Source organism: Zingiber officinale, chromosome 10B (genome assembly GCF_018446385.1).
Source record: "Zingiber officinale cultivar Zhangliang chromosome 10B, Zo_v1.1, whole genome shotgun sequence".
NCBI lineage: Eukaryota > Viridiplantae > Streptophyta > Magnoliopsida > Zingiberales > Zingiberaceae > Zingiber > Zingiber officinale.
Window position 1 is genome coordinate 76138553 of NC_056005.1, and position 12271 is coordinate 76150823.

The 12271-nt window shown below is 39.1% G+C and overlaps 1 protein-coding gene across 1 annotated transcript; it reads right to left on the reverse strand.

The window, feature by feature from the left end:
- Window positions 1-427: 427 nt before the first annotated feature.
- On the reverse strand, window positions 428-11261 carry LOC122029195. Its single transcript, XM_042588135.1, has 5 exons — window positions 10856-11261; window positions 3105-3241; window positions 2033-3005; window positions 720-1948; window positions 428-619 (listed from the first exon to the last, which is right to left on the reverse strand). Exons 1-5 carry the CDS (start codon window positions 11259-11261, stop codon window positions 428-430), a joined length of 2937 nt encoding a protein of 978 aa, XP_042444069.1.
- Window positions 11262-12271: the final 1010 nt, after the last annotated feature.

Here is a 12271-nt window from a genome sequence, read left to right on the forward strand (position 1 = left end):
TGGATTTTTCCTATGGATATTGTATGGAGTGACATTTTTTGATGGATTTTTGATATAATATTGGATTTCATTCTACTACGTGCCTGCCTGGACGGCAGAAGAGGTGAGTTCGTTGGATTTGAGCTTTACGAGTGTAGTGGAGTAGGGTGGATTTCGAGTCAGAGTCCTATTGTTATTGATTACTATTATTAACTGCGTGGTTGTGACAGCCAGAGGCTGAATATCTTTATAAACTGCGTGGTGTTTGTTTTTATTTATTGTTATCATTCCAGCCGCCTGTGGCTGATGTATATGTGATATGTAGAAAGTTTCATATTGTCCGCCGTACAGGGGAGATGCTGCCGAAATTTCTTCGGATAGAGACTCCTCTGGGGCGTGACAAAGGCTATGCTGGAAAAACCCTTAACAAATCTCCGATAATAGCCAGCTAGACCCAAAAAGCTACGTATCTCCTGTACTGTCTTCGGCTGCTCCCAGCTAGTGATTGCCTCAATCTTCTGTGGGTCAACTGATATACCTCTGCTGGAAACGACATGTCCAAGAAAACCCACCGAAGGTAGCCAAAAGGCGCATTTACTAAACTTCGCATAGAGATGTTCTCGCCGTAGCGTCTCCAAAACTATGCGAAGATGTCGCCTGTGTTCCTCCTCAGATCGGGAATATATCAAAATATCGTCGATAAACACAATAACAAACTGATCCAAATACTCGAGGAATACTCTGTTCATCAGATCCATAAACACTGCTGGGGCATTGGTAAGCCCAAATGACATTACCAAGAACTCGTAATAACCATAACGAGTGCGAAATGCTGTCTTCGGAATATCCGCATCTCCAACCCTGAGCTGATGATAGCCTGAGCGCAAATCAATCTTTGAATATACACAGGTATCCTTCAGCTGATCAAATAAATCTTCTATACGTGGCAATGGATATTTGTTCTTGATAGTGACCGTATTCAACTGTCGGTAATCAATACATAGTCTCAATGATCCGTCTTTCTTCTTAACGAAGAGTACTGGTGCTCCCCACAGAGAAACACTGGGACGGATAAATCCTCTGTCCAACAGCTCCTGTAACTGAACCTTCAGCTCCTCTAACTCCTTTGGTGCCATGCGATAAGGGGTCTTGGATACCGGTGCGGTTCCCGGAACAAACTCAATCGTAAACTCAACTTGCCTTTTAGGAGGCAAACCGGGGAGTTCGTCAGAGAATACATCTGAAAATTCTCGAACAATAGGAACATCCGATAGTCGTGGTAATGCATCTGTATCAGCTTTAACCATAGACAGCAAATATCCCTGACAACCCTGCGACAATAATCTTCTCGTTTGCATTGCTGATATGACTGATATCCCATCACCCCCGGTTCCGATGAATGACCAAGATGGTAAACCGGGAGGTCGGAATGTGACTACTCTCGCTCTGCAGTCAACTATGGCATGGTTCATGGCCAGCCAATCCATGCCCAATATAATGTCAAATTCCACCATCTCCAATACCTGCAGATCCACCATAATAGTCTGACCATTGAAGTCTAAAGGACATCCTTTGACTTCCAGACTAATACTTAGTACCTCGCCAGATGGTAGAGATACTGTCAGCCCGTGTGTCCGACGACTAGGCAATCTCCCGATTTTACCCAGAAATACTCGAGATATGAATGAATGGGAACTACCAGTGTCTATCAATAAATCTTCAGTAAATGTATAAACTGAAATAGTACCTCGGAAAACCGATCCCTCAGCTCGCTGTGCCTCTTCCCGTGTAACAGCATAAACACGACCCACCTCTGAGCTCGGCTGTGGTATCCCTGTAGTGGCCTGCGCTGGCATCTTAGGTGTGGGAACCGGCTGCTGATACTGAGACTGAGGCTGCTGCCGATATGCTGAGTAAGGCTGATGTGGGTGAAAATCCTGCTGTGCTGGAAATGCCTGATGAGAAAACGCTGCGGCAGAATACTGTGTAGTCGCTGGCTCCTGACCCTGCACATGGTATATCTGTCCCTGAGAAGGCTGTGGTCATTGCTGACGTGGGGCACTCTGGGTCTTCTGCGATCTCCTCTGTGAACGTGACTGAGAGGATGATTCCCCCTGAGATGTAACTTTAGGAGCCTCCAACTGTGCTTTCAGAGTACAATCCCGACTCTCATGCCCCGGAAGTTTACAGTAGAAACATATAGCATGATCCAACGAGCAACTATTCCTGGTGTGACTCTTGGACCCACACTGAAAACACCTGGTCCCACCAAAGTTCTTCTGATCATGATGAGGGGGACGAGAACCTCCATCCGATGTTCGCCCAGTCTTCTGAGGCCGAGATGATCCTCCGGAAGGAGCCCGAGAACTCTGACCTCTATTCCCCCTCTTTTGCGACGACTGCTTTTCATGTCCTTTCTCCTGATTTACCTGCTGCTGAGTCATCTCTATGAATAGTGCTCGATCTAGAACCTCCCGATAGGAACTACCTGGAAATCCTGACATCCGAATCCGAATGTATGCTGCAAGACTCTGAGTGAACTGCTGCATACGATCATAATCTTGTGCCACTAAGTGAGGACAAAATTCTGCCAACCTACAGAATTCAGCATTATACTCCATCACTGACCGGTCGCCCTGCTTGAGATTCAGAAATTCCTGGCGTCGAGCTAGACAGAAGGTCGCTGGGAAATATTGCCGCTCAAACGCGTCTCGGAACATCGCCCATGTGATGCGTTGCTCTCCAAAGATCGTCTTCTGCATGTCCCACCATGTGACTGCTTGATCTCGGAGATGATACGCTGCCAGTTCCACTTTCTCCTCATCCGTGCAACTTAGGTACTCAAAGGTGCTCTCTACATTCTTCAACCAACTTCGAGCAGCCCAAGGATCTGCTCCGCCCAAATATAAGGTAAATCTGTCCTTGACGGACCTCGCCAGCAACGGTATCCGAGCTCTGTCCCTCATCCAATCAGTAGTAGCAGGAGTAGGAAATGCTGATGGTATTCGGGAGGGAATACCCTGAGGCTGAAATTCCCGATTCCTACCAGATGGTATGACTGAAGGGATCTCCTGAGGCTGACGTCCCTGATCTTTAGGAGTCTAATGGGTCTGTCCCCGACTAGCCGTCTCAACATCCGTTGGATCCCTAGAAGAATCCGCCTCCTGAGTCACTGGTTCTGGTTCCTCGGCCTCAATGGGTTGTTTCCGTGGTCGTCCCGGACCACGACGATAACCGGCTCCCGCTCGACCACGCCTCATACCTGATGTAAACCACTAATAAGTATTACACATAGTATAAGTTCGTACTTATAAAACTTACAGCCAATTACTTGGAGGTGTTCCGCCGCCGCTGGTCCCAAATCCCGAAAAGTCACTTCGAGGAATAAAATCACGAAAAATCCCAAAACGTATGAATCTGACATTTTAAATCTGTAGCTCTGATACCAATAAATTGTCACACCCCGAGAGTAAGGTTGTCCGACGAAAATCGGACAGCACCTCCCCTGTAGCAGTGACAAATAGAACCGGTATACAACACCACAGATAATACATATACAAATATATATATATCACAACCACGCAGATAATATACAGCCCACACGGCTGTAAAGTCAAACACAGCGGAAAACAAGAATAACCAAGATAAAATAACAAAAACTCACCGCGGGCCGGCCCGGCTTGACTCATCGGCAAAACAACCAAATACAAATAACAAGTCCACAGCTCAATTATTACAATGCTAAATTCAAAGGTTTAACTCACAATAAAATGAAAACCAAAACCGTAAAACCATCCTCAGAAGTGACATGGGACCGGCAGTCGGAATCCTCCTCCAAGCGTACTAGCATCGCTATCACCACTGGTGAAATTACCAATGCGGTGGTGAGTATAAAACTCGGTAAGAGGATAGGCAGTGCATGAGTATCATAAAAAGCAGGAATACAAAGGATACGGTCTCGGAAGATAAATAGCGATACTACGGGTAAACACAGTATATATATATCCATACACGAAACCATATCCTAGGCTAACAGTGTAAGGTCCGAGATAAAGTATACTGCTCATAACTACCGAATTACATATAAAGTATACTACAATAGTAATCGGTGTCCAAGCATATATAACTGGTATGTGATAACAGAATCGCATAAGTAACATAAACAAGATAGTGTATATCAAAAGTAAGCGTATGCGGATGGTCACTCCGCCCACCCTCAAGTCCATGACCCCGGTATGGACGAGAGGCGGGAACAATGTACACCACTCCAGCTACCACTACTCTCGAGTGGCGAGGGACGTTGCATAATAGTTGAATAGCTACGTCTGACGGGGTCCCCGCACGCGACTCCGCAGACACTACCCATGAGTGGCGAGTGGGGGCACGGCAGGACATGCGGCACGCTCAAGCTACCACTACCCATGGTGGCCGAGCGTGCGGCCCAGCCAACGACTGTCTCAACCACAAGGAGCCAAAGTCGTCGGCTATGCATGCAATGACATGATGCGAATAATGCAACAGTCATCATATATATATAACAGGAAATTAGGTATGCTACATGAATCCGCATGCTCAATACTAAGCATAAATAAACAGTAATCAAACAGGTAAGCATAAACCGGTAAGCATGGCATCTAGTATCTGCTAGGTATCAAGAATAACAACGGGAGACTGTATAGATAAGAAAGTGATCATCTCAAAGCTTGAGTGGATAAAGTATCAAGCACAAGAAATAAAATGAGTGGAGTCAAGATAAATACTGCATATATGAAACTAACTCATGCACTTAAACCGATATCTAAAGGAGCAAGTTAAGAAGTACCCGCCTCAAATGTAGGCCGAATCCGACGTCAACCTCATCACAATACCCGCCTCGATCAAAGTCCTGTGTCAACGTACAAAATTTAACTAACTACATATGAAACTAAATAACTATACAAATGTACATGACAGGTGAATTTAATCCAAGTTTCATTCATTACCCCAATGAAACCATTCTGATCTACTAACACCCAATCCACAACCCTAACCGTATGCCTTCAGATTATAAAATTAGATCTCCTCCGAATCATGCATTTGTCCCCAATACAACAATGCCCAAATACGTATTCAATTAAACTACGTATCCAAAATCTAACGCTTACCTTACAGTAATCTCCCCCACTGATAACTCACTGCCGAAAGGTGCTACTGCCGGAGATGGAATCGCTGGCACAAGCGCACCAGTGCTGCCGGCTGCCAAAATTACACAGACCAGGGCTCCTACAGTGCTACATACACCACAAGCAACTCAAATCAATACATAATCACCATTGGTGCACAACCCCTGTACCACAGATCCATGTTCGAGGCTAACAATGCCTTACCTAACAATTCACGGCCCGAAATCTCACTATTGAGGATGCCCCACCGGCGAGGTATGCTACTGGAGGTTCTACCTGAGTCCCGCACCGAGAGGCACTGCTAGGAAACAGCTCACATTACCCACTGACCTCAAATCGCAGATCCCATGGCTAAGAGAAAACCCTAATCGAAACCATACCTCAACCTTCTTTACTGCCCAGAACCACCACAAGCGACGGAGAGAAACCCGACCAGATCCACTCGGCTCTAGCCTTGAGAAGACGAGATAGTTGCCTCCTGTACAAGTTCTTACTGCTATCGAGCTCTGGAACCGGCGTTACCTCCCTCAGTGTCACCGGAGCTCAAATCTGCTCCCGAACTGAGATTCCTCGCGCGCCGCTACTCCCTGGAGAAGGCTCCACCGCCGCGACTTCCATTAAGGGGTTGAGAAGATCGGAGGCTCGATCTGCGACAAGGCGCCGGCGATCGGGTGCGAGCGTGTGTCGAGGTCGAGTCCGTCGGCGAGATCGGGAGGAAATAACACGAAATGAGGGTGTCGGCGTTTAAGAATTTGGCACTGTAGCTTCTCAAACGGGGTTTATAAAGGTAGGGTTTTATTAATCTAGGTTGTTATTACTCCTTAAACGGTAATTTTCATAACCACCTTATGTTTAAAAATTTATCCCCTTAAACTCTACCATAGGACCTCAAAATAAATCCAGAAAAATACCTAAAAATTCCTGAAATATCCTACTAGGTTATTACTCTAATAACCCATATTATTGGATGGTCGGATTTTACAATATAAGCATCTTAAGTTCAGGCGAGTTGCCTATGCATCTCACCCCTTTCTAAGTTTGGAATATACAAACAAGGTAACCGTAATGTGTTGGTGAGATGCTCATGTCCTAAATCTATAGGAGCATGCTTTCTATGGGTTCGATCTTAGACTAAGGCTAAAATTGATTTTAAAAGTTCTAAAAATAAGGAAATTTTGAGAAAAATTAATAAAAAATTTTTCCCTAGAATTTGGAAATGTTGAAAATAATATTGAAAATATTGGTCTTAGTCTATTAAACACATTCCTAATTGACATCGTAGGTTGGTAAATTCACTTTCAGGGAGGGATTTGCTGAATATGTCAGCTAAATTTGACTTGAACTCAATGTAATTGAGTTTAATGTCACCTTTAGTGACATGATCCCTGATAAAGTGATATCTAATTTCAATGTGTTTGGTTCTTGAATGATGTACAAGATTTTTTGTTATTAATTGAGCTAACATTGTCAATTAGTACTTTCATTTTTGTAAAGTTTAAATTGAAATTTTTAAGGTTGTGCATCATCCATAACAATTGAGCAACACATTCTCCTATTGCTATATATTATGCCTCAGTAGTAGATAATGCAATACAGTGTTGCTTTCTACTAAATTAGCTAACAAATGATGGGCCAAGTAACTGACATCCACTACTTGTACTTTTACGATCTAGTTTACAGCCAGCATAGTCTGAGTTAGAGTAGCCTATGAGTTCAAAATTAGGTGTTCTAGGATACTAAATTTCTATATTTGAAGTTCCTTTTAGATATCTGATTTTTTTTTTATGTTAGTTAAATGGGATTCTTTAGCACAGGTTTGGTATCTAGCACACATACTAACTGCAAATAAAATATCAGGTCGACTTGTAGTCAAGTATAGAATGCTATTTTTGACACTTCTATAATATTTTAGGTCAACTAGTTTTCCATTTGAGTCATTATCCAAGGTTGTGTTAGTGGCAATTGGAGTTTTTATTTCTTTAGTGTTTTCCATTCTAAAATTTTTAAGTAATTCCTTAATATATTTTTGTTGGTAGACATAATTTCCTTCATTAGTTTGTTTAATTTGTAGATCTAAAAAGTAAGTTACTTTACCTACTAAGCTCATCTCAAATTCTTGTTCCATTAAGGTTATGAATTCTTGTAAGAATTCAGAATTTGTTGAACCAAAGATTATGTCGTCTACATATACTTGGGCTATAAATATATCTTGTTTGATTGACTTTACAAAAAAGGTTGGGTCAATTTATCCTTGACTGACCCCTTTGGAAATTAGGTAGGAGGTCAACCATTCATACCAGGCTCTAGGTTCTTGTTTAAGACCATATAAGGCCTTTTTAAGCTTAAAAACATAGTTAGGATGATCTAGACTCTCAAATCTAGGTGGTTGACCTACATACATTTCTTCTTTTATTAGCCCATTTAAGAAGGAAGATTTAATATCCATTTAATAAAGTTTAAATCCTTTATGGGCTGAATAGCTAAGTAGCATTCTAATAGATTCAAGTCTAGCTTGGGACATAGGTTTCATCATAGTTAAGTCCCTCGACTTAACTAAACTCTTTAGCTTTTAGTCTAGCCTTATTTATAATAATTTTCCCATTTTCACTTAGTTTTTTCTGAATACCCATTATGTTTCTATTACCTTTTTATTGTTAGGTGGTGGTACTAAGTCCCATACTTCATTTCTTTCAAATTAGGCTAGTTCTTCCTGCATGGCTATGATTAAGTCTGGGTCAAGTAAGGATTCTTCTATTATTTTGGGTTCAATGTTTGAGATCAAGGATATTTGACTCAAATTTCTAAAGGAAGACCTGGTCTGAACTCTTAGGTTTGGGTCACCAATTATGTGGTCAATTGGATAATTTGGGTTTACTTTTATGGTTCTAGTGAGTTCATTCAGTTTTGATCTTCTTCTTCATGACTTAGGTTTTCACTGGCTCCCCCTTGACTAGTGGTATCTTGAACAAATTTGATTGTTTGATTCTGGGTTTGTTCTAGGTTTTGGTTGGATTCTTTAAATTTTATATTTGAGGTTTCTTCAATTCTTAGCATAACTTTATTATATACTCTACAACCTCTACTGTTTAGCGAGTAACCTAAAAAGATTTTATTTTCTATTTTTAAGGTAAATTTTCCTAAATATTCTCTTGTATTTAGTATATAGATTGGATATCCAAATACTTTAAAGTATTTAATATTGGGTGATTTATTATAATAGAGTTCAAATGATGTTTTATTATGAGTTTTGTTTATGGTGGTCCTGTTTTGTACATAGTAGGTTGTGCTAACAGCTTCTGCCCAAAAGTATTTTGGTAGGTTACACTCATTTAGAATTGTCCTAGAGGCTTCAAGTAGAGTTTTATTTTTTCTTTCTACTATTCCATTTTGTTGAGGTGTCTTAGGGCATGAATATTCGTGATGATAACCATTTTCAAGGCAGAATTGATTAAAGTTGTGATTTCTAAATTCGCCTCCGTTGTCACTTATGATTCTTTTAACTTTTTGGCCTTTTTCATTTTCAATTTGTTTACAAAAATTACTAAAGATTTCAAATGTTTCATCCTTATTTTTTAATAATTTTACTCAAGTAAATCTAGAGTAATCATCTATTATTACTAGGCAATATAGACTTCCATTTATTGATTTGATCCCATGAGAATCAAATAGGTCTAAGTACAATAGTTCTAGTATTAAATTTGTTTGAAGTTGATTAGTTGATTTGTGAGTAGACTTTGTTTATTTTCCTTGTTGACAGTCATTACAAATTGTCGAGTCTAAGTTAAGTAATTTTGGTAAGCCTCTAACTAATCCATTTAATTTACTTAGATTTCTAAAGTTTGTGTGTGACATTCTTCTATATCATAACCAAATTTCTTCCTTTTGTGTTAAATAACACTTAAGTGAGGAAGTGATTAGGTTAATTGCATAGATATTATCTTTTCTAAACCCTTTTAGACTTCTAGAAGGGTTATCTAAGTGCTTAATTAGGCATTTAGAGGATAGGAACCTAACCTTATAGCCAGAATCACACAATTGACTAATACTAAAAAGGTTGTATTTGAGATTTTCAACAAGTAATACTTTCTTAATAATAAAATCAGTTTTAAGTTCAATACCTACTCCAATTACCTTGAGTTTGCCGTTGTTTCCAAAGGCAACTGTTCCTAAGCTTTTGTATGTTAATTGAGTGAACTTGGTGTGATCCCCCATCATGTGTTTGGAGCAACCACTATCCAATGTCTACTTAGTTTTCTATAATAGGTAGGAGTTAATATCAATTTAGATTGAGCTTATTTTAAGTTTAATTTAAAATTTTTAATTTTAATTTTAATTTTAAATGTTTAAGTTTAATTTTAATTTTAAAATTTTAAGTTTAAGTTTTAATTTTAATTTTTTAATTTTAATTTTAAAATTTTAAGTTTAATTTTAAAATTTAAAGTTTAATTATAATTATAATTATAATTATAATTATAATATCATTTTGATTTTTAATTTTAAATTCTTTAATCTCACCCGATCTATATACTTTCAATCAGGGAATCTTATAATTTTGTGAGATGAGTCAACTTCAATTTTAGGGTTGGGTTTAACTTTGTGTTAGATTCAAGTTTAGCTTTGAGCTCAACAAATAGGTATTCCTTGGATAAACTTCTTAGCTATGGTGAGTCACTTGGACATCATTAGAGTAATCATGTCTTCGAGGTTTTCCAAATAGTCCTATCCACTGAGCATAGTACAAAACCTTGGTCTAACTGGTTAGGATCCGTAAGGAGTAGCTTCAGTTAGTTCTACTAAGCCAAATGCACTAGGTCAAAACCATATCTTCCTAGACATGCATAGGCACAGTTTCCCTTAACCTACTATTATCCAAAACTTCACCAGTATCGTTGGTCATGTTAAACTTTTATCCTTATTTAGACTATTCCTAAATACCCATCTGGGTAAGTCATTAATTTTGGAGGTGCCAACTAATTTAGAGTCTCCCCCTGAATTATTGAATATTTGTTTTATTAGATTTATTTAAATATTTAAGTTTTAAGTATTTTAATTGAGTTAAATGTAGATTTTATGTATTTTGATTTATATTCGATTTGTTATTACATTTGTTGATTAATTTCATAATCAAGAGATACTTGATTAATCTTAGTTTTTTATTTAAATTTAATTTAGACTTATAATTTAAGTCTAAATTTAATGATTTGGTGAGATTATTAATTATTTTTTCTAGTTTATGAATTTTATTTTTCAAAAGATTGATTTATTTTTATAATTTCCTAAACCATGAATATGAAATTTTAAAGATTAAAGAATTATTTTCTAAATTATTGTTTAGATTTTTATTAGTTCATTTATTTGGTTGAGCATGCATATCTAATTGTTGAGGTAAATCCAAACTAGAGTAATGATGATTATCTAATTTACTAATATGTGTAGAAAAAATTGGATTGTCATGTATTGTAAACCTACTAACCTTTGCTCCCCCTGGATCCTTGGGTCTTCTTTCTAGGCATTGAAATTTGTAGTGACCCATCTTTTTGCACTTGAAGCATTGGATATGCTTCTTCCCTTTTTGAACTTTGGGTGCAGACTTCTCCTTTACCTCTAGTTATGTGGTTCGAGTCTTATAGGTGGGGCACTTATTTTGTAATGCCCTCTTTCACTGCATTTAAAACATATTAAATGATATTTGAATTTTGAATTTACAAGTTTACCTTTAGAATCCTTGTTAGGATTCTCCTCCTCGTCCACCCTCGTCTTAGATTCGTATTTTGACTTTTGTTCTAACTTTGATTCAGATCCTTCTAACTTCTCTTGTGCCATTAAAGCCATAAAGCCGGTTTGGTCTGATTCTGAGGATGACTCTAGGGATCCGGACTTAGGTCTGAGCTTTGGTTTGACTTGATCCTCAAGCTCCATCGGCTCCTTGTGATGCTTGGTCATTCGAGTCCAGAACTCATAGGCATCTCGATGTTCTCTAATTCTGCATGTGATTTCATTAGGTAATAATCTTACAATTGAATTTATCACCTTTCTGTTAGCTTCTGTGTTTTGTGTTGATCTTCTCAGTGCCATGCCACCATCGAAGTCATTCATGAGGATGAAAGTTTTTATCTGCATCCTCCATAGATTGAATTCATGTCTCTTGTATATCTCATATGGAGGTGATTCATGAATGCTTTATCCTTCGCCTTGAGCCATTAAGCACTGAAGATAGAAAACTAAAGGAAGGTACTGAGATTAGTCTTGGATTAGCAGAGTTTTACATAAAAAAATATAGAAGAACTCGAGAGGTATTGCACCAACTTCAAGTTAAAACCGAATGAGCGAAAATAAAAAAAATTATCTAAATAGGTAAAGTTTCACCAATTCAAATAGTATATAAAAAAACTAAAAATGATTCCCCCGGCTTGATTGATTGTTGCACCAATTCAGAGTAGTACCTACTCTGATACCACTTATTAGATCGACTACACATGTGAGAGGGCGGGGAGGGGGGGGGGGGGGAATCACATGGTTTTCAATTTTTTCTTTTCGATATTTATAAATAGAGTAAAGTACGAAGCAGAAAAGAGAAACACGAAAAGTAGGCACGAGAGGAATACAAGGAGTTTTACTTGGTTCGGAGCCTTCGGTGACTCTACTCCAAGACCCAGGCCCCGCAGACCAATCGATGGGTAATTCACTATTAACCTCTTCCGATATCTCCGGAAGAGGGAATCAAAGTACAAGGAAAGTTAGAACAAGTGCAACACACTGCACTTGTCCTTTTGCAGTATTTAATTATAAAAAAAAATTTACTGACACTTTGAGGTTCAAAGTGGAAGTGCTCATGTCGACGTCGGTCTGCCAATCGTGATCGAAAGTCCTCGGAGCAGTCATCAGGCGCACAGTTTGGCAGCAGAGTTGTCAAAGAAGCCTGGAGCAGTCGGAAGTTCAATCGGATGCACGACAGCTCGTATAGGTGTCATTCTTCAATGATTTCTCGAGATAGCCTTATAAAAACCATGGAAGGCACCTTTCATAGCCATGGAAGGTGCCTCCAATAAGGCAAGTTTGATCCCGAACAATCCAACACTTATCTGCTGCAACGGAAAAAGTTTATCTTGTGGAAGGCGCCTTCCACATCC

Bases quoted from the DNA above. Each gene is read 5' to 3' on its own strand.
- LOC122029195 (XM_042588135.1), bottom strand. From the start codon at position 11,261: ATGCAGATAAAAACTTTCATCCTCATGAATGACTTCGATGGTGGCATG. The intron at 3,242-10,855 runs GTAAACTTGTAA...GGTTTACATCAG, and splicing joins TCCTAACAAGGATTCTAAAG to GTATGAGGCGTGGTCGAGCG. The intron at 3,006-3,104 runs GCTAGTCGGGGA...CGGGAATTTCAG, and splicing joins ATCCAACGGATGTTGAGACG to CCTCAGGGTATTCCCTCCCG.